Source organism: Heterodontus francisci, chromosome 23, assembly GCF_036365525.1.
Source record: "Heterodontus francisci isolate sHetFra1 chromosome 23, sHetFra1.hap1, whole genome shotgun sequence".
Classification (NCBI taxonomy): Eukaryota; Metazoa; Chordata; class Chondrichthyes; order Heterodontiformes; family Heterodontidae; genus Heterodontus; species Heterodontus francisci.
The window spans coordinates 39,628,580-39,651,685 of record NC_090393.1 but is presented as its reverse complement, the minus strand read 5'-3'; the positions used below and the strand labels follow the sequence as shown (position 1 = coordinate 39,651,685).

The following is a 23,106-nucleotide window of genomic DNA, read 5'->3' as shown; positions in this document are numbered from 1 at the left end:
CCTAGTCACCTCCTTGAAAAATTCAAATTGGTTAGACATGATATCCCCTTGACAAAGCCATGCTGACTATCCTTGATTAATCCCTGCCTGTCCAAGTGGAGATTAATCCTGTCCCTCAGAATTTTTTCCAATAGTTTCCCTACCATTGATGTTAGACTCACTGGCCTGTGGTTTATCCCTGCTACCCTTCTTGAATAATGGTACCACATTCGCTGTTCTTCAGTCCTCTGGCACTTCTCTTCTGGAGAAGAGGATTTGAAAATTTGTGTCAGAGCCCCTGCAATCTCCTCCCTTGCCTCTCATAGCAGTCTGGGATACATCTCATCTGGGCCTGGGGATTTATCCACTTTTAAGCCTGCTAAAACTGCTCATACCTCCTCCCTTTCGATGCTAATTTGTTCAAGTATATCACAATCCCCCTCCCTGATCTCTGCACCTACATCGTTCTTCTCCATAGTGAACACAAATGAAAAATAATCATTTAAAACCTCACCTACATCCTCCGGCTCCACACACACATTTCCACTTTGATCCTTATTGGGCCCTACTCTTCCCCTGGTTATCCTATTGCCCTTAATATACTTATAAAACGCCTTGGGATTTTCCTTTATCTTGCCCGCCAGTGATTTTTCAGGCCCTTCTCTACGCTCTCCTAATTACTTTTTTTAAGTACCCCCCCCTACACTTCCTATACTCCTGTAATGCCTCTGCTGTTTTCAGCCCTCTGAATCTTTCAAAAGCCTCCTTTTTTTCCCTTATCCAATCCTCTATATCCCTTGATCTCCAGGGTTCCCTGGACTTATTGGTCCTACCCTTCACCTTTACGGGAACATGTTGGCCCTGAACACTCTCTATTTCCTTTTTGAATGACTAGCACTGGTCTGATGTAGACTTTCCTACAAGTTGCTGCTCCCAGTCCACTTTGGCCAGATCCTGTTTTATCATGTTGAAATCGGCCTTCCCCCAATTCAGTGCCTTTATTTCAGGTCTATTTTTGTCCTTTTCCATAGCTACCTTAAATCTTAGAGTTATGGTCACAATCCCTGAAATGCTCCCCCACTGACACTTCCACCACTTGTCTGGCTTCATTCCCTAGGATTAGGTCCAGTACTGCCCCTTCTCTTGTAGGACTTTCTACATGCTGGCGCAAAAAACTCTCCTGGATGCACTTTAAGAATTCCGTCCCCTTTAAGCCTTTTGCAGTTAGCCAATCCCAGTTAATATTGGGGAATTTGAAATCTACTATTATTACCCTATTATTTTTACACCTTTCTAAGATTTGCCTACATATCTGCTTGGGAAGGTGGTTCGAGTTGAAGACAAATGTGTTGCATGGAGCTGAAGAGGGTTGCTTAGATTTTACTGAAGACTTAAACTGGAAGAAATTTCAGTTCATCCAAGAGTTGTTGTCCAACAGACAGTAGGATAGTGTAGCAACAGCTTTAAAGTCCAGGGCAGAGATATTGCGCTGTTCTCGAGGTGCATTTTGAAGCTGACATCGTGCATCTGGATAATGTTGCCAAACAGTAACCTATAGATGAAGAGGAGACCAAGAATGGGACAAGCATAGGAGGAAAGGTCATTCGAAGAGATGTTTTGTCTTCATTGTGAGAAATGTGTGGGGAATCGTAATAAATTGGAAGAGAATGGTGTGATCATCAATTGTTGAAAGCAACCGAGGTCAAGGGCTCAATCATATAGGTCGATTTTCTGTCTGTGAATTAGACAGTTATAAGAAAAGGAACAGTTTGCAGGGTTATGGGGAGAAGGCGGGGGTGTGGCACTGGGTGAAATGCTCATTAGGAGAGCTGGTGCAGATACGATGGGCCAAATAGCCGCCTCCTGCATTGTAACAATTCTGTGATTCTGTAACTTAGAACAGCAAGGAAAACAGGATTGGAGGGGCTTGAACAAAGACTTGGAGCATAGTCATGAGACATCGATGCATTCCACGATTTTTTGGGGGATAGAAAAGGGTTAATAGTTGGCAAGAGTGCACAGATTGGAGATGAAGAATGAGCGCTTACTGAGGTATCGCTGAGCAACTGTGAAGTCATTCTCGAGTATGTGTTGGTACTTTAAGGATTGGGGAAGAGGAGAAATATGTGTTGAAACAATGTGATACCTACCATAATACTATCTTGATGAGATTGCTGGAAAGACATTTTTGCAATAACACACAGTGCATGGAACAAATTAGCTATCCCTGCTTCAACACAATCCACAAACAGACATGGTCAAACCAGTTAGTCACATGACTAACCTGCTTGGCAGTCTTTTTTTTTCTGAATTGTACAGTTTGAACTGAGAGTCTGCAGAAAGCAGAATGCTCCTGGACTGAAGAAGATCTCCTGTCTGCCTGCTCCCATCTCTTTCTCTCAAGCTTCTGAATCCACTGAAGTCACATGGACCCCAAGGGAGAAAAGTCTCCGATAGCGAACAAAGTTTAAGAATACTGGGCCCCAACGAAAAGCAAGATCTACCTGCAATCAAGGACTCTACAGTGAGCTCAAAGAACCATAACAACAACTCTTCAGATATTGCCTCAAACCTCTCCACTTTATTTGTCTTCTGCTCTTTTCTGTCTCTATTTGCATTTGTGTATCGCGTATGCATGCTAACGTAGGGCGCGGCGTATATACGTAAGCGTCAACCGAATTAGAGTTTATGTTTAATAAATTTCAACTTTTCTTCTTTAAACCCAAGAAAGCCTGTTTGTGCTGTTTTTTTTTGCCTTACAATTGGAAAGCAGTGAACAAGGATTCACCAAGGGGGAGCTAAAAACAGTGTTTAAAAAATAAAACCTTGTTATAATAAGACCAGGTGAAGGCTGAGAGGGACTCCTGGGCACATTTCTCACCTGGTCATAACAGAAATTTGGGTGCTAGTGTCCGGGATTTGACCCACAGACAAACGAGGAAATTGGAAGTGGGAAGCCAAATTGTTCCCAGTCAAAAAAGAGCAACACTTCAATACTGGTTTTCTTGTGGTTGTATGTGCTTAAATACTAATATGTCTGCAACTGAAGCTAGTAGCTCTCCAAGCCAGGGTGAAGTAACTGGGGATAAGTTAAAAGCACTGTCCGTGGAGGAGTTGAGAAAAATGGCTGAGCAGTGTGGGATCACTGTACATGGCAAGGCTAGGAAGGCTGAACTCCTAAGGCTAGTGGCCGACCATTTTTCCTTGAATCTGAAGAAACAGAAACAGGGTTAGAAGCAGACTCCGACAAGCTATTGTTAGCAAAGATACAATTGGAACAGAGGAAACTTGAATTTGAGGAGAGGGAGAGAGAAAGAATATTTGCGAAGAAATGCGAAGAGAGAGAGTTGAAGTGGCTTGAGTTAAGTGAGGGGGGGGGTGGTGGGGGGCGACAGATTAGCCCCAGTTAAAGCATGACTAATATGGAGGAGCATAATTCAGGGTTGGGTACAAAACTGTTAAAAGTAGCTCAACTAATTCCAAAATTCAATGAAGAGGATATAGAAATATTTTTTGTGTCCTTTGAGAAACTGGCAAGGCAGCTAAAATGGCCAGCTGAGACCTGGCCTCTTTTACTACAAAGCAAATTAACTGGAAAAGCCCATGAGGTCTATTTCCTGTTGCCAGATGAGAGTTCATCAAATTATGAACTGACCAAAAATGCTGTCCTCGGGCAAATAAATTAATACCCAAAGCCTAATACCAACAGTTTATAACCCTCAAGAAGCAAGCTCATCAAACTTATCTGGAGTTTGAGACAAGTTAGCTGGCTTTTAACCAGTGGCTGAGGGCACTTAAAGTACAACAAAAACAAGAAATGCTGGATTCACTCAGCAGGTCTGGCAGCATCTGTGGAAAGAGAAGCAGAGTTAACGTTTCGGGTCAGTGACCCTTCTTCGGAACAGCTCAGCTATGAGAATCTCAGGGATATAGTTCTGTTGGAACAATTTAAAACGCTCTTCCACTCTCCATAAAGACCCATATAGAGGAGCAGCGGGTTCAGAGAGCCCGGCAAGCGGCCGTTCTAGCGGATGAGTTTGCTTTAATTTATGAGTCGGTTTCCCAGGGGAGAACCTTTCCTGATCACCCCCACAAATCTGAAAAGGACAAAGGGTGGGAAGGTGATAGCAGCCTAAGCAGACCTGGGCGAGAAAGAAAAGCAGGAGACACGGGGCCCTCCAGCCAAAAATGAAGGTGCTGTGAGCAAGAGTGAGACCAGGAGGCCTGTGTGCTTCCATTGGAATAAAGCTGGGCATTTAAAAGCTGACTGCTGGAAACTAAAGGGAAAACCGGGTTTATTGGGGCATACCCGCTCAGTGAAGAAGGGAACTTGATGGAAAGCACAGCAGAACAAGCTGTGGCTTTAACTGCAGTAAAAGTGAGACCTAGGAAGCTTACGGCTGCAAGTGCAGGAGAATTTAATAAGATCCCTGAGGGTTATCAAGGTTTTGTGTCTGAAGGGAAAGTAACCCCATACCCCTCGAGTGGGCAAGCAAGCCCATAGTAATTCTCGGACACAGGGGCCACTAGATCACTTTTACTGGGAAAAGGCCTGACCTTTCCCCCAGAGAGTGCAGTGAACACCATAATGGTGGTGAATGAATATGGAGGACAGTGTATGCCTGTGGCTGCACACCTGGTGCTCCTGGAGTGAGACCTAGAGATTAGCAAAGAATCCTCCCCCGCAGTCAGAAAAAAAAGTGAACCACCCATCCCCTGAAGTCAAAAGCCTTTGTATGACTCAGCCAGAGCACTGAAAGAGTGTTAAGGATAGACCTGCCCACTGCTGACTTTTTAAAAAAAAAATGTTACCTCAGCAGGAACAAAGACTAGGCAGCCATGGAAACGGGCAAATGGAAGAGAAACTTCCCATAAAACAAAGAACCACATGTTTATTGGGATGCCAAAAAGGGGGCAATTAAAGCAGCACTGGCACCAAGAGAAGACAGGCTGTAATAAATTTTAGGATTTGTGAATGAATGGGAGAAATGCATGTTTTTTTCTTTCTCCTACATTTTTCTGGACCCTTTTGATGAAATGCGCATTTTCTCAAATCGCATTTCATTCCCCTTGGTGTGGAGGTCATGCAGGCCCCCACCTGCCAAGAATGAGGCACATTAATTTTGCTACATGGACATTAAATTTCAAATTGTTGCTGGGAAGAAGAGAAGACCTGTGACAAGGAATTGCCAGGCCCCTGGCTGGAAAAACATTTTTGCATATTAACAGACAATGCTTGGAACAATGGAGCTATACCCTGATCCAATACAATCCACAAACGGACGTGGTCAAACCAGTTAATCACATGACTCACCTGCTTGGCAGTCTTTTTTTTCTGAATTACACAGTTTGAGCTGAGAGTCTGCAGAAAGCAGAATGCTCCTGGACTGAAGACCTCCTGTTTGTCTGTCTGTTCCCATCTCTTTCTCACAAGCTTCTGAATCCACTGAAGACACATGAACCCCAGGAGAGAAAAGACTCCTACAGCGAACAAGGTTTAAGAATAATACTTGGCCCCAATGAAAAGCAAGATCTACCTACAATCAAGGACTCTACAGTGAGCTGGAAGAACTGCAACAATAACTCTTCAGATGTTGCCTCAAACCTTTCCACTTTATTTTTCTTCTCTTTTCTGTCTCTATTTGCTTATGTGTATCACGTATGCATGCTCTCATGGGACGCGGCATGTATCCATAGGCGTTAACCGAATTAGAGTTTAAGTTTAATAAAATTCAACTTTTCTTCTTTAAACCCAAGAAAGCCTGTTTGTGCTGGTTTCATTGCCTTATAATTGGAAAGTGGTGAACAAGGATTCACTAAGGGGGAGCTAAAAACACGGTGTGTTTAAAAATAAAACCCTGTTACAATAAGACCAGGTGAAGGCTGAGAGGGACTCTAGACGCATTTCTCACCTGGTCGTAACACTCAGCAAGCTGCAAACATGTGGTTCATTCTGAACATGTCAGAGCAAGGGTGGCCCCTCACCCCCCAAACATTCACAAACAATCCCTTTGCAGAGATTCCTGCTCCCCCCATTCAAACAAAAGCCCCTTGCAGAGCTCCCTCCCCATTCACAAGTAGGTCCCTTGCAGAGCTCCCCTCCTTCCCCATTCACACACATGCCTCTTGCAGACTCAATATATTGGCAATGGGCGCTGCAAAGCCCAGTTCCCTTAAAAGCTACGGTAAGGTTACCTTTTCGCGGCACTGAGAACTGTTGCCAGGGTGGTACCAGCTTTTGAAAGTGGAGAAACTGAAGGCACATGAGTGCCACACGTCATGCACAAAGTTGCGACCCCTTTGTTGGATAGCGGGGAATGAAATTCAAATTTATTTAAAGTGTTGCGACTGATTGCTCAAGTCAAAGCCCCCAGTAAAAATATATGATTCTGATTGCAGTGGGAGTAGCGCACTGCCAAATCAGTCCCGCCACTCCACAGATCACCTAACATATCAATTTAAACTTTGCAGATTAAACAAAACCACCGCCAAATTGAGCCATCTATGAACCCCCGAATGAGGCTAACCAAGCCAAGTGTCTTTAGATCAGTAAAACTAAATTCTTAACCATTACTAAGACACAAAACAACATTTAAAATAGAAAAAATTAGTGTCCTTGTAGATTTGCGCTCTTGCCGAAGTGAAATCTTCCAATGTGCAACAGTCCAAGGTTGCATGAAGTTCTCAGTCGTCCGATGGGGGAGAAAAAAAGACTCTTCAACAGTGGAACAGTCCGTAGTCTAGTTCAGCAGTTGAAGTGATGCTTTTCTTTAGCGATTAATTCAGCAATTAACAACTTGCAAACACTTCTTAATGAATCAATTTGGCTTTTGAATTTTTGAGGGATGAAAGATTGTCACAGTTGAACTTCCCTTCCTTCAGTTTAAATTATCAGAGATCGCTGTTCCATTCATGCTGGGCAAGCTGTCTGTCTGAGAGTTAGAACAGTTTGTTTCCACTATAAGCCAGTTCAAAATTAAATTATAACATTGTATCTCTCAATCCTCAGTCTCTGAGATGTTGTATCCAAGGGCAACCAGAATGCACATTGAAGCTGGCTGCTACTTCCACTCTGGCTGTGTCCCGGGGCAACCAACATGCGCTTTCCTCGCTCACAGTCCCTGGAGCTTGTTGCCTTAAAGCAATACTGATCCTTTTACAGCCTTAAAGGCACACCGCATACTTCCCAGGTAGGAAAAAAAACCCACAGGATCATGAAACCATTTAGAAGATGATGCTGTTGTGTCAGGGTGTTAGTGCCACCACGGTACTTCCCCGCCTCCGACAAAATCGGTAAACAGCGTTAATGGTGCTCGGTTCTGTGGCGGTCGGCTCCGCGGCGATTCTCCAGTCCCCCACGCCAACGAACCCACCTCCGACAATAGAACAAAATTCATTCCTAAGTCTCAGAACCAAATCAGTATTTTTCCTCCCCCACACCATTTTCTCCCTTGCTTCCCTCACTTTTACAAGTCATTGTATTCCATGCATCCTACAGCTGAGAGATAGAAATTATCACAAATGTGACCAATGTGGCACCGAGCTCAGCCAGCAGGAAATGCTTGTTGATGAAGAGCAGTAGTTTTACTTTCAACCCAGTTAATTTCTTGTTTAAACTGAGTACTGAAGATTTTTAGCTGTTTTAAAATACCATCAATTCTTGAGTTGGAGGAGCCTGAGTTGTAATCGTTCTCACTTCAGATGGAGTGTCCACTGACACGTGCTTTGAAAGGTTCAAGTTTAGTTCCTACTAAAATTTGATTCCAAAATAATGTAATATATTTTTACTCTTTGAAAATATTTCCAGCTCCACAGGTGTTCACAGTGGCTCCCAGTACTGTAACATTATCTAGCTATGATCGAGATTACAAGTTAGTTACATGTGAAGTAAGGAAAAGCCAGAAGACGGAGAAAAGAGTGAACGTAAATAGAGAGGGGGCCAGTGCAGATTAGTAGGACCAGTTACTAGGAGATATAGCAGACTGGAGAGATAAATGGAATATGAGAAAAGCACCTTTGAATACAGTACTGCTGCTTGCATCCCATATCTTGTTCTATCCTAAGGGAAACCAAATGCAAGAAATGCCTCGATTCCAGAGTTTTTATATGCATGCTGCATCTTTTCTACTACAGTACTATAGACATTGTTTTTGTTATTTACTCATTGTAGATATTTATTTTCCTTTCTCTACATCTGTTACATAGTAAATTGATTCTTTACAGTTTTATGCTATAAAGTAAAGTTTTTATGATTTAGGTTCTGAGAATAAAAGTACATAATATTCCTGGAATAAATATTTCAAACAGAATAAATGCCTTGATTTTGAAGGAGAGAAAGGTATTTTCAATTAGAATTACTTTCTTTCAAAACACAATTTACACATTTTCAGAGAACTCTTGCTTGAGAGGGAGTGGAAAAGTAATGTTATGAAGATCCAGCATATTGGGCATTCCTGCTAGAATAGTTCCGCTCATGACTTATGAGTCTGTCTCCTGCTGGCTGCCATTCATTTGAATGGTGATGAGCATTGTTTTGGAGAGGGGTGCTGAAATACGAACAGAGCATTCAGTACCTGCTGGAACTTGGCTCTTAATCATTATTGAACCTTATAGTTGTGTTTCATTCACACAAATAAGAATGTCTCCATTCAGGTGGAAGATTGTTTTCAAACATTCTCAATTTTCTCAGTCCTTAGACTGCCAGTGACTCAGTATTCTCATCTCCCTACACAGCCAATGTTTAAGTTTTTAGCTCATGCAGCCTGACACTGAAACAAATCACAAGTGCAAGAAGGCCAGTTTTTGCTGTCTAGGAACCAAATGTACTGAGGAGGCTCTGCTGAACTAGTATACTCATCAGAGCCTGACTGCTAGCATACAATAAACTGGTCCATGGCACTGTAAAGCTTAATGCTGTTTCTGGGCAGCTTTGAATTTGTAAAATTTTCACTGTCCCGTTTTCTCTGGGTATTGTGATCTACTGATATTTAAATTTTTAGTGTAAGATTCTCATTACAGTTCTCAACTGATACTTTTTCTTTATGTTTATGACAATTACCTGTATCGTTTTTGAAACCCTAGCACTGTATGGTGGATGATCATCAACTGGAGCTGAAGATATCAGACAGAGCTATGAAGTAAGTATTTTGGTTGTATTTAAAGTTGTTCTGTTAAATTAATTGAATGTATCTGCTTATTTGGAGCCCTGTCCCAAATATTAAGTATATGATGATACTGTACTCAAAGGTCTTTTGGCTTTAAATTAGGAATTTAACACTTTTGCATTTATGTGGCTATAGTTATGTTGCATAAACTGGTTTATGCTGCAGTTTAAGACTTGCTAAACCGTGAAAGAGCTTTTCAATGTGTCAGTCAATGTGTTGGACATCTACACAATCCACATTGTGGCATTCAGGCAGTTTGTGGTTTTTTTCAAAACTGTGTATAATATGAAGAATGGAAAGAGTAAATGAAAGGGTAAACATTTATTCTTTTACTTTCGCTGGGACTCTTCAGAAATAGGCTTGCATTGTGTAAATTTATATATTGGAAATATGCTGTTTACAATAATAAGTCAGTCACTTGAATTCTCTTGACACCTTGTATTCAAAGGGAGTTGTATTGGAATGTCTAATGAGCATGTAGATGCTAGTTTCAAAAACTTAATTAGAATTGCATGCACATTTCTTTCATGGGCTTCTGAGGTATAGAAAGCAAATTGACATACAACAAAATACTGCTGCCATGTTGCCAGGGGCCTACCAGTGCCATTATTTATCCATCCGAGTGGCAGTAGCAATAAAGGTAGCATTAGTTCAGGAAATTAGCAATAGCCATTGATCTTAATGGGAGTGCAGTTATGATTATGGCAAAGTGGCACAGAAGTCCTTGTAAATTATGGAGTACTAATAGCATAAGTCATAATTTCCTGGTAAGTTTGTGACTGTCAGTTTTCAGAAAAATCTGCCAATATCATAATGTGATGCTGCTCAAAAGCATTCTTTTCACTTTTGGAGACAACTGTATTCCTAACAGTACAGTTACACCAAAGGCAGATATATACAAAGCTCTGCTTACCAAAAATTCTGGCTAAATTTTAATGCAATAAAACCCGACTTAATTTTGCACCAGTTTCTGTTGTACTGCAGCTTGTATAAGACCAAAGTGGCATCTGCTTGAGGTGATTTTACACCAATTTTCTTAAGTTCAGTAGGATAACTTGGCACTAGAATTACATTGCACAGTATGCACTAATGTGAAACCAGTGATTTCATTGTGCCAAATGTATAGCATATAACCAACCAATATTAAATACTACAGAAAGCTGTTAACTGAAATTACTGTCTGAGTATTCAGAACATTTTCCTGCAATCATTTTGTATACCTTTATGCTGATCAGGTGGCCTTACACTTACTTGGGCCCTATAGCTGTATATATTCCTTGCATGGTTTGTATCATCAAAGTTATGCATTGAATTCATACTGTGCAAACCCCCGTGTCACTCCTTAACTTCCCATTTTTGTGTGTGTCCCTTCAGTTTACAATCAAAAGTACACCCCGTGTTCTGGGGATGTTGTTTAGAATATATACGCCCCTCTGGTCCAACTATTTTACCTGCGTATTCCCAAGGTTCAACTATTCCAGCTTTGGCTGGTATTACTCGAGGTTTACTCATGAAGAAATGGTCTTCAGCCTTTGTCCAGTCGAAGTGTGTGCCTTCTGCTTGCTCCATTTCCTTACATATAGTGTGACCTTGAGATGCTTGCACGAGGAGGATTCTCACTCAGTATTCCCAGATAGAGTACATATGTGGTGTTCATGTTCATTCCCTATAAAGCAAAGATCAAGTTTAATATTTGCTATTTACTGTTTTTATCTGATTGATGTGAAACCACTTTTAACAGATGAACTGCCGGGCTTATCTTGTCTAAGGTAGGAAAAGGCCCCAGCCATCTTGGCTCAAAAGAACGTTTTTTTCAGAGTGAAATTTTGCAGCATGGCCTGGTCCCCTACATTATATTTGAAGGTATTGACCTTTTTGTCAAAATACATTTTAAATGGACTCTTTGATTTCCCCAGATTAATTGCCACCATTCTGTTGATCTCTCAGATATGTTGTACCAATCCTTGAAGCCACTTCTGACTACATGGTTGCATTGTCAGTGAGGTGTTTTCCCCCCATTGCTAAATGTCCTGATACACTCATTAACCTTCTCACCATTGCTTTATTTGGGCTTATCCCTGTGGTTCTGTGGGGGGATAGATTTGATGGCCATTAAACATAATGGTACACACTTTAGTTAGGAGTATCTTCAATGTGATATTCCCTTTTTCCACTATTCCAGATGATTGCGGGTGATGGGAGATCTGCAATTTATGGTTAATTTGTAATAAATTCTGTAAGGTGGTAAAAATGTAGCCCGTAAAGTGGGGCCCCTGATCACCATCCACTTGTATAGGTAGTCCAGACCTGCAGAACACCTCACTGAAAAGGATGCTGGTGTCTCTTTGCCTTACAATCCCTAGTAGGAAATGCCTCAGTCCACTTGGTAAACTGATCCACTATTACCAGGGCATATTGGAAGTTATTTTGTGATTTGGTCAGGGGTCCGATAAAGTCGATTTGAAAGTGTGTCCAATGCCTGTCCGCGGAGGCTGGAATTCAGAAAGGCCCAATTAGAACCGGACAGGGGATTAGTCTGAAGACGTGGGAGGCAGTTGTTGACATATTGATGGACAAAATCAGCCATCTCAGGCCACCAGCAGGCCTTAGACAATTTTTGTAGGGTAGTAACAGTAGAATAATGTCCAGCAGTAGGATTGGTTATGATAAAGGCTGAGCGTCTTTTCTCATAACTGAGTTGGTATACAGACAACCAGTTGCCCATCCTCATTGGCTTCCATAAGGAGAGGAGGGGTGGTCGATTGAGGTTGTAGGCTTGTGTTGTGGGCCCAAGAAGTTGGTTGCAGGAGGCGTCGGCTTGCGTGATGCCAACAGTTACCTGTTGGTATGGGGTATAGGTTCCTTGGAGGGCTGAGAGGTTGATAGCTTTGACCTTGGTGGCTGCCACTACTGGTTCTTCTCCAGATATGTCAGCCATGATAACTGCCTTGGCTTTTGCATCAGCCTTGTTGTCAACTGTGTGGGGGTCAGAGCCTTTCCAGTGTGCAGGGAGCTTTCCAATATGACAGGGTGCTTTCCGGCTCTGGATCACAGACCATAACTTTCACAGCAGTTATTGATGTACGAGGGGTTTCCCTTTGGAGCAGAAATCGTTCTTAAAATACAGTGGGAGAGCCATAACCATATTGCAAACGTACCCACTGTCCAACCAGTTCTTCACCGTAATTTCTGGGTATGGTGGAGAGCTAAGTTGACCACGATCAGTTCTGCCTTTTGGGACGAGTGGGCTATTAGGGCATATCCCATCGACCATTCAGGATCCTTGGGGTCCACTATTGCACAGCCTGAAACAGGTCGGCCTTCCTGATAATAGGATGATCCATCCATGTACCAAAGGTGAGGGGCCCACTGAATTGGAGATATCAGTCAATATCAGGAGAGGGCACTGATGTGGAACTCCCTCCTATGCGATCGTGAGGGGCAAAAGAGTAGTTCGATGCGTGGTGATCTCCAACTCGCGCTATAATAACTCCAGAGTCCATTTACTAATATACTGGGAGGATACCTGGGTTTCATTTGGTCGCATCAGCATTTCGGCGAGTGGAGAATAACCTTCTGTAGATGTGTATCATAGACGAGATGGTTAATGCCCCAGAAGGTTGCTAAAAGGTGTCTCACATGCTGAGTAGGTGGACTCAGCACCCTGCAATAACTGGGAGTTGAAGGCTATCAGCTATAAACTACCACGGCGCTCCTGGCTAAGAACTGCTGTAAGTGAGGTTTTAGAAACTCCTCCCTCCAAATGTTGCGTGGGATCGGGGTTGGTGAGCTTCAGTGTTTGCCCTTTTCAAATGGGAGACCGTCTGAGTATGGGCTTCTATCCATTGCACTGTAATATCTTCCGGACAGTCTTTCTTCAGGAGCTCATATAGGGGCCTAGCCAGGAAGGGCTGCAAGGCCGACTTTGAAACTAATAAGGGTAAGCTTTGGATAACTGCTACCTTCTGCTGATCCAGCATCAGACCTGAGGCGGACACCTTAATGCCTAGAAAGGAAACTTCACCCTGTGCCAATTGGGCCTTTTTGGGGTTGACTTTTGGTCCCGCCTTGAATATAATTGTTATGAGTTCATCCAAGAGGGGCAGATGTTCCTCCATTGTTTTGGATGCCAGCAGAATATCGTCGACATAATGGAGCAGACTGTCAGAGCAGGAAAAGTTTTTAAGAGCCCTGGCTATATGTTGCTGGAATATCGATAGTGAGTTATGGAACCCCTGCAGCAGACAGTTCCAGGTGTAGCCTTGTCCCTCAAAGGAAGCAAACTTATACTGATCCTCCTTCGTCACTGGTATGCTGCAGAAATTTTTAGCAATGTCTAAAGTGGGGAGGTGGTGGCATAGTGGTATTGTCACTGGATTAGTAATCCAGAGCCTAGGCTAATGCTTTGTTCAAATACCGCCATGGCAGGTGGTGAAATTTGAATTCAATTCAATTAATAAATTTGGAATTTAAAAAAAGCTAAATCTAAGGATGACCATGAAACCATTGTTGATTGTTGTAAAAACCCATCTGGTTCACTAATCTCCTTTAGGGAGAGAAATCTGCTGTCCTTACCTGGTCTGGCCTACATGTGACTCCACACCCACAGCAATGTGGTTGACTCTTAAAATGCCCTCTGAAATGGCCTAGCAAGCCACAGAGTTCAAGGGCAATTATGGATGGGCAACAAATTCTGGCCTAGCCAGCAATCCCCACATCCCACAAAAAACAAATAAAAAAAAAAAGACTCTAGCAGACCCCGGAGGCTGTACTGTTGGGAGGGTCTACACCTCAACCGTGCTGGGGCTGGTGATCTAGCAAGCCACATAACTAGGGAAGTAGAAAGGGTTTAAACTAAATGGGGGTGAGGATCAAATTTGGGAAGATGTGGTAAATCAAAGAGTAGAGACAAGGCAAGAGAGAAAGGAATATGGGAAAAGATAAACAGACTGTGAAAAGAACGGATAGAGAGTACAAATCTAAGAATAAATCATCAGTCAAGGCCATTTGTTAAAAAAAGGTCAAAACTAAAGGCTCTGTGTCTGAATGCACATAGCATTCGAAACAAAACAGATGAACTGATAGCGTAAATAGAAATAAAGAAGTACGATCTGTTAAGCATTACAGAGACATGGCTGCAGGATGACATAGATTGGAACCTGAATATTGAAGGGTATATGGCATTTAGGAAGGACAGGAAGCTAGGAAAAGATGAATGGGTGGCGCTGTTAATTAATGATGGTATTAGGACATCCCTCTCTAATGTGCTAAGTTCAGGAAACCAGGATGTAGAAGCGGTTTGGTTAGAGATGAGAAATGATAAAGGCAAGAAGTCATTCGTGGGAGTGGTATACAGGCCCCCTAACTGTAACCACATGGTAGGACAGCGTGTAAAGGAAGAAATAATGTGAGCTTGTCAGAAAGGTACGGTGATAATCATGGGGGATTTTAATCTGCATATAGACTGTAAAAAATCAAATGGGCAAAGATAGCCTAGATGAGTTCATAGAATGTTTTCAGGATAGTTTCTTAGAACAGCATGTTCTGGAGCCAACCAGAGAGCAAGCTGGTATTGTGCAACGAGATAGGATTAATTGATGACCTCATAGCGAAGGCACCCCTAAGTAGCAGCAATCATAATATGATTGAATTTTACATTCAGTTTGCAGCAAAAGAATGGGTCCAAGACTCGTATTTTAAACTTAAATAAGGGCATGGAAGCAGAGCTAGCTAAAGTGAATTGGCAAAGTAGGTTAAGGGATGGATCAATAGAGATGCAGTGGCAGACATTTAAGGGGATATTTTAGAATACACAGAATAGATACATTCCAACGAGAAAGAAAAATTCCAAGGGGAGGACCCACCATCTGTGGGTACAACAAAAGTTAAAGATATCAAAGTTAAAGATATTATCAAAGTTAAAGAAAAAATATATAATTGCACAAAGATGAGTGGCAGATCAGACGATCGGTCAGAATCTAAAGAACAGCAAAGAATTACATTGATGAGGGGAAAATTAGAGTATGAGAGAAAGGCAACTAGAAATATAATAGGAGTTTCTAAAGATATCTAAACAGGAAAAGATTTAACAAAGTGAGTGATGGTCGTATAGTAAGTGAGTCTGGGGAATTAATAAGGGAAAATAAGGAGATGGCAGATGAATTGAACAGGTAGCTTGCATTGGTCTTCACTATAGAGGATACAAGTAACATCCCAGAAATAGCTGTAAATCAGGAAATGGTAGGGAGGGAGAAAATTATAATCACCAGAGAAGTAGTGCCGAGCAAACTGTTGGAGCTGCAGACCGACAAGTCCTCGGATCCCAATGGACTTCACCCTAGGGTCCTAAAAGAAGTGGCTAGTGAGATAGTTGATGCATTGGTTTTAATTTTCCAAAATTCCCTAGATTCGGGAAGGTTCCATTAGTTTGGAAAATAGTGAATGTAACTCCTTTATTCAAAAAGGCAGGGAAACAAAGCAGGAAACTACAGCCCAGTTATCTTAACATCTGTCTTAGGGAGAATGGTCGAAGCTATTATTAAAGAAGTTATAGAAGGACACTTAGAAAAATTCAAGGTAATCAGGCACAGTCAACATGGTTTTGTGAAAGGGAAATCATGTTTAACCAATTTATTGGAGTTCTTTGAAGAAGTAACATGTGGTGTGAATAAAGGGGAACCAGTGGATGTACTGTACTTAGATTTCCAAAAGGCATTTGATAATGTGCCACATCAAATGTTATTGTGGAAAATAAAAGCTCATTGTGTAGGGGTTAACATATTGGCATGGATAGAAGATTGGCTAGCTAACAGAAAACAGAGTAGGCATAAATGGGTCATTTTCTGGTTGGCAGGATGTAATGAGTGGTGTGCCGTAGGGGTCAGTTCTGGGCCTCAACTTTTTACAATTTATATAAATGACTTGGATGAAGGGACCGAAGGTATGGTTGCTAAATTTGCTGATGACACAAAAGATAGGTAGAAAAGAAGGTGGTGAAGAAGACATAAGGAGGCTGCAAAGGGATATAAATTGGTTAAGTGAGTGAGCAGAGATCTGGCAAATGGAGTATAATATTGGAAAATGTGAAGTTGTCCATTTTGGCAGGAAGAATAAAAACAAAGCATATTATCTAAATAGTGGGAGATTGCAGAGCTCTGAGATGCAGAGGGATCTGGGTGTCCTAGTGCATGAATTGCAAAAGATTAGTATGAACGTTCAGTAAGTAATTAGGAAAGCTAATAGAATGTTAGCATTTGTTGCGAGGGGAATTGAATACAAAAGTAGGGAGGTTATGCTTCAGTTATACAGGGCATTGGTGAGACCCCCTCGAGAGTAGTGTGTACAGTATTGGTGTCTGTATTTAAGGGCAATTATGAGGGCATGAAGGATGTAAATGTGTTGGAAGCAGTTCAGAGAAAGTTTCCTAGATTAATACCTGGAATGGATGGGTTGTCTTATGAGGAAAGGTTGGACAGGCTAGGCTTGTATCTGCTGGAGTTTAGAAGAGTAAGAGGCGACTTGATTGGAACATATAAGATCCTGAGGGGTCCTGACAGGGTGAATGTGGAAAGGATGTATCCCCTTGTGAGAGAATCCAGAACTAGGGGTCACTTTAAAAATAAGGGGTCGCCCATTTAAGACAGAGATGAGGAGAAACTTTTTCTCTGATGGTCATGTGTCTTTGGAACTCTCTTCCTCAAAAGGCAGTGGAAGCAGAGTCTTTAAATATTTTTAAGGCAGAGGTAGATAGATTCTTGATAAGCAAGGGGGTGAACGGTTATTGGGGGTAGGCGGGAATATGGAGTCGAGGTTACAGTCAGATCAGCCATGATCTTATTGAATGGCGGAGCAGGCTTGAGTGGCCTATTCCTACTCTTTATTCATATGTATGTTTGCATGTTCTGGAGAATGGGAATACTTTCACACAGGATTGGGTATTGTTTACATGGCCAGTGCGTTGGTCCATTAACACCAACTTCCTGGGTCATTCTGCCACAGTCTAACTTTAAGGTAGCAAAGTGTGCTTGGTATTTGTGAATCAGTTCACTAACCTGTGGATTGGAATGAGAGGGAAGAGGTAAGGCTTCAACCTTTTTGAATGGGCAGACCATATAATTGTCATAAACCTGATGCGGCCTCAGTCTATTTTCTGCCAGCCAGATGCAGCTGTTCGTATAATCAGCAATTGCACCTGCAACATCAAGCGTGTCGCTGCCTAAAAGGCCCATCCCATCGACCATAGTCATATCCTTAATCTGGAGGCGATGCTGTCGCAATTTGAGAAGCGTCTCCAGCCCCGAGAAGGCCATCGCTTCATTTCTTGTCACCCCTCTAATTGAAGTGCCCTATCCCCTGGGAGATGCATATGCTTGAGGATTCGTGGAGTGTATGGTAGCCACAGCTGATCTGGTATGGAAGAGCATTGTCTGTTGCTGGCCTCCAGCCAATACTGCTGTCACGACAGGGTCTGCCGTGCTGGTCTCTCCTGAACGACAGTACAGGAGAGCCGGTGGGGGGCTTGTTCTCATCTTGGCTGTCCTGGAGGCTGTGCTCCTCTTTGTTACATAGACAGTGAAGGGAGAGGTAGCCTGTCGGGAATCGCCCATGGTACTGCCCTGAGTATGAGCTATTGTATGAACTACCGAGGAAAGCTTTTCCATATTTTGCAGCAACAATTCTAACTTCCTTTCCACTGAGTTTGGTGAGGCTGGAGTGTAAGGCGGGGGCTGGGCTGAACGGCTATACTGACTGCCATTAGTTTTAGGGTTGTTCTGCTGGACCCCCGGAGTATTCATTCTCTACTCCAATCGCTTGGGGGCCTATCATTTTCTGGCAATGTGTCTGGGCTTGTTACAACTGTACCACTGTAGGGGTGGGGCTGATGGCATCACTTTAGGTCCCTCAACTATGTGGCCAGGCTTCTTAATTTTTGCTTGGCTCCTCCTTAGTGTGATATTTGGGTATATTCATAAGCGGCGGTAGCCATTTTTGAGAATATCTGCCCAGGAGTCGTCCTGAGTGAACAAGTCCCCTTGGGCCTGTCTGATGGATGGTGATATATTTCTCAGGAAAACATCCTTAAAAGGGGTCCTATTCATAGCCTTGCCTTTGGACGAATCATCACGCCCTTGTAGAAGGTAATAGACCATATATAACCTATTGGCTAAGGTGGCGGGTGTCTCGCCGACCTCCTGTTTACAGTTCCATAGGATCTTGCGCAAATTGAACGACTTAACCCCAATGCGCATTGACTAAAACCGTTTCTGTATACAAATAGGTCAGGTGTTTCCCTGGGTTTAACTGCCTCACAATCTTGGGCAAACACGCTGAGATAACAATCCGCTTCATTTCATCATCCATGAGAGTGGGGTGGCAGCTACGAATATGATCTAAGCTGCTTATCAACTGCAAGGGACAATCCTTAGTCGTTACTGATCCCAACTGGTTGGTAAGGGCATTCAAAACTGAGAGTGACAATGGTACGATCGAGGATGAGGTTGAAGTTCATTCCCTCTGTTTCTGCCACGTCTGCATAGTCACTGGACAGACTGGCATGTGGGGGAACTGAGATTGGGTGGCCCTTCACTCTTGGAATATAGACTATCTGTCTCCATGCTGTCCCCATTGTTCCGCCCCTGCCCAATTGATTGCTCCTGAGGCTTATGCCCTCCCCGTGATTCCTCGATCCTTCCCAAGTTTGCCCTAATCCTTGTTTGTCATTGTTCCCACTAAGGAGGTTTGCAGTCGCCCCCTTGTCAATCTCAACAGACTTGACCTGAACCTGTACTGCCAAAGTCTGAGCCTTTACATCCTCACTAAGTGTTACCACACAACCAATAGCCTACTGCTTACCCAAGGTCTTCCTCAACTCAGCGTTTTCCTGTTTACACGGGCGGTGAGTGGCCTGCCGCTGTGGGGAGTCTAAAGCCTCCCTCAGAGCTCCCCATGCGTCTTTTAACTTCTCTCGTAAGCGATTCCACTCCTGAGTTAAAATCTTAATTTAATTTTTAGCTATGTTAAGATTGTGACAAGCAGAGCCTGCTTACAGTGTTTAAGGATTGTTGTAGCATCACAGTGGATGCTGCCAACTGATTCTGCAAGAGATGAAGTTGAGTCGACTTGCATCAGCTGCATTTTTTGTTTTTTCAAAAGATCTCGTCATGTTGAGCGCAAAATAAGTCAGCATAGCATTGACTAAGTGCAAAGTTTTGTCAGCTTTCTACCTTTTCAGATAAATTTGTTCCTGGATGAATGCGCTAGCCTCTTCAAGGGAGATGTGTTCCTTCTTCTGACACTCATTCAGAAGGGTCTGAATCGCTCCACTAGGACATTTACTCCCTGACCTGTACTGAAATGTCCTCCAAATATACTTATTACTCATCATTGCCTCACACTTTATCCATGTCTTAATTAAGAAACCCTATTAGATTACGGTTTAACCGCCACCCTTCTGGCAAAGTTGTTGCTACGCAGAGTGACCATTGGCCAGACAATGCCGTCACATCTACAAGATAACCAGACATTAGCACCCAGTTTAGCGACAGTTTAGGGTCCTGCTATGGTCACTAGTTGTAAGGTTGTTACAACTAATTCCTCACCTTATAGACCTCGATTCGCGACTACACTGATCCAATACAGGTGCAGGTGGTTTGTCTTAATTATCTGGTAAGTTTGTTAAGTAATAAACACATAGACATGAAGAAAATGGTTATACTTAATAAAGGCAATAGGATACAGTTGGTCAAGTTATCGGGCCCCAGACTGTGGAAGCCTAGTTGCTGTGGCACTGTTTCTTGACGTGTTCTGTTGACTGGTGTGATCTCTTCTGTCTTCTCTTCTGGCTGCGCGCTGAAGGTTTCAAGATTCAACGTTTTAGACCCTCTTCTGGGCCTAGCCTTGCACCATATAAGGTGATTGATTCGTATACCTTTGTAGGGTAAAACCTCAATCTTTAGCCATCCTGATTAGTTTACTGCAAACTCTTTGGTCAGTTGATCTGGTTTGCTGTTATTTTGTTATGGGCTTGATTAGTTTATCGTTACCGTTATCCTCATGTATGATGCCTTTGCTTGTGAACAGGAGACATTGTCGGCATTCCCTTACCTTAACTATTATTTACAAAGATTATTACTGAACATGTCTTGCAAACCCCTTCTAATTTTATCCATAAAGCTGCACAATTTTACTAACCAATTTTAAAAACCTACAGCAGACTGAGTACTTCCATTCACAAGGCATGATAAATCATTGAATCAGACATTAGTTGGGTTTCTGACTCCATGTATTTAGCAATTAAGGAAGTTCCAGAAATAGTCATTATTTTTAGAATTGGTGACATGAAAGTTAGTAAAATATGTGTAATGCAGTGGAAAAATTTATTCGCCTCCCCCGCATCCAATTTCAGAACAACATTCACGTTAGAAACTAGCTTTTAAAAAAAAAAATTGAAAAGTAGGTGAGACCATGTTACATTTTTTAATTTGGAAAAAGCACCAAGCCTGGCTTTTTTTCAGATCTTATCTCACTTGAATAGATAACTTAATAAGGCACTTGTGAGTCAATACTGACATCTTCCTATGTGTGAAGCTTTGGAAATCACTTCAGATAGTTCTTGCCACTATAGGCTAACAGCTTTACCAAAATGTCTTCAGAATGGTATTACTGTTCTTGGATTCCTCCTAGTTTTCTGCATTGAGCTGTCAAAATTTTAGCAACATAAAATCTTTTTGTATGCAGGTCTGTGAATCCAGCTAGAAAACTTCAAAAAGCAAAGAAACAGAAGGTCTCCAAAATTCTGATTCGCAATATTCCTTTCCAAGCAAAAGTGAAAGAAATCCGTGAGCTTTTCAGGTAAGAAACTATTTTAAGATTTCTCAGTTGCTTGACATCAAGCCAAAATGTTAAATCTCCTAAGGTATTGTATATGTTAAGTTAGGGAACATGACTTTTTTTTTAACCTATCTCTACTGTTGTCTTGTTACTGTTTTTCTTCCTGTCTCATAATGTAGAGAAGTAGAAGAAATAAGGAGGCAGTAGGAACTTTTATTTAGATAATGCCTTCCATAACTCAGGATATCTCAAACCACTTAAAGAACTTCTGAAATGTAGTCATTGTTGAAATGTAGGGAAATGTGGAAACCAATGTGCATATAGTATTATCTGTTTTAGTAAAATTGATTGTTAAAACATATTGCATCTGCATGCACATCTTTCTGCGCAACTTGATTTTCCATTGTCACGCATTAGTGTCATCTTTTTCCAGTTACCATAATTTGCTAATGAAACTAATGATTCTCCACAATCTGGCTTCCACAAATGGCTCAAGATGATTTCTGAAATGTTGTTTATTTGCTATTTTTTCTGTCTTATGACTTTCAAAAAAAACCTATTTCATGGAAACAGTGGAGGCACTGCAAAATTGGGTGCGCACAGACAGCCAAGCACAATAATATACGTGTGTAAATGGCTTTGCACACAAAGTCAAGACGAAGTACAATATTCAACTCGAGCAGCATTGGAGGATTGGGAGACAATTACAACAAGGTGGGGAAGGAGCTGAGAGAGGTTGAGGGGATGTGGTGGAAGTATGGGTGTCTGGAAGTAGGACAAATGGAGAGAGGAAAAGACAAAAGAGCAGGGTCAGAAAAGGAAGGAGTAGGAGAGTCTTTCTAGAGTGAGACAGGAAAAAGAGCAATTGGGAAATATTTTCTTGCAGGAGTGGTTAGTTGAGTGGAATTGGGGTTGAGACAGCAGGTGGTAGATCCCGTGGAGAGGGCATAAGGGAAGATAGGAGAGAAGCGAGGGAACTATTATAAAAGCAAAATACTGTGGATGCTAAGAATTGAAAATATAAACAGTAAAAGCTCTAAATAGTCAGGTCAGGCAGCATCTGTGGAGAGAGAAATAGAGTTGATGGCTAGAACTTTACACCCCCTCCCCCCCGCCCCACCCCAGCGGGTCGGATGGTGGTGTGGAGGCAGCGTAAAATTGAGCCGCAGGCTCCGGGAGGCCTACCCGCCCCGCTTGCGCCTCCGGAAACGTTTATGGCGTCGGGCGGGAGGGTGGGAAACGGCCCGCCCGCCCAAGGCCAATCAGGGCCCATTAAGTAGCCACTTAATGGCCCTCGTCAGCCTCCACAGGTATTTTACCCATGGCAAGCGGGTGTGCTGAGGATGTGAAAGGCTGCCCAGCAATAGCTGCTGGCCTTTCCATGCCCTGGGGTGGGGGAGAGGGCGGCATGACAGTCAGGCACAGGGTGCCCGAAAAAGGGCCACCCCCACCTCCCAACCCACCCCCAGGACCCAAGACACCCCCCTCCCCCCAAACGACTACTCCAGCCTCACCAGGGAAGGACCGATCTCACTGGTGAGGCACGCCCCTACTTACCTTCCCTCCTTGATCCATGGCATCGGCTGGGCTGCAGTCCCAGCAGTGGCCACCGCTCCCGTTGGCGCTGCTGGAACTGAGCTGCTGGTCCGCTGATTGACTGGCAGCTCACTCAGGCAGGACCTCCTCCCTCGAGTGGGTGGAAGCCCCGCCTCGGGACAATTAAAGCCTGGGGACCTGTAAAATACAGGACGGATCCCCAGGCTAGGCGGAAGCGGATTCACCACCGGCTTTCACGTCGGAGTCCGGCTCCTGTCCATCCACTGTAAAATTCCGGCCAATGTTTCAGATCAGTGGCCTGATGGAAGGTCAGTGAACTGTAATGTTAACTCTGTTTCTATCTCCACAGATGCTGCCTGTCTTTGACTATTTCTAGCATTTTCTATTTTAGCTACTGAACTATACTGTTCAAAGGCTAGTAGGAGGGGGTTGGGCCTTGGGGAAGTTTAACTTGAGGGGATAGGGGATAGTCATTCTTAGTGACAAAGAAGTCCATGAGCTCCTTGTACTTTTTGAAGGTGAAAGCAGAGGTGACAGGAGAGAGGGGTTTACAAAGATGGCTGTTAGTGGAGAAAAA

General features: G+C 42.9%; 1 protein-coding gene across 10 annotated transcripts in view; it reads left to right on the top strand.

The window, feature by feature from the left end:
• The window catches only part of rbm19 (RNA binding motif protein 19), a 308,924-nt gene that overhangs the window by 82,429 nt on the left and 203,389 nt on the right, over positions 1–23,106 (top strand). For 9 of the 10 annotated variants that reach the window (XR_010977276.1, XR_010977275.1, XR_010977274.1 and 6 more), the window contains exons 20-21: positions 9,061–9,116; positions 20,880–20,993. Coding sequence is in view for 5 of the 10 variants with exons in the window: in XM_068055148.1 (XP_067911249.1) it covers positions 9,061–9,116; positions 20,880–20,993 (170 nt within the window). In the remaining 5 variants the exon portion in view is untranslated. Of the gene's footprint in view, positions 1–6,988; positions 7,164–9,060; positions 9,117–20,879; positions 20,994–23,106 lie in introns of those variants that run through there. The other variant, XM_068055153.1, reaches the window with a different exon arrangement.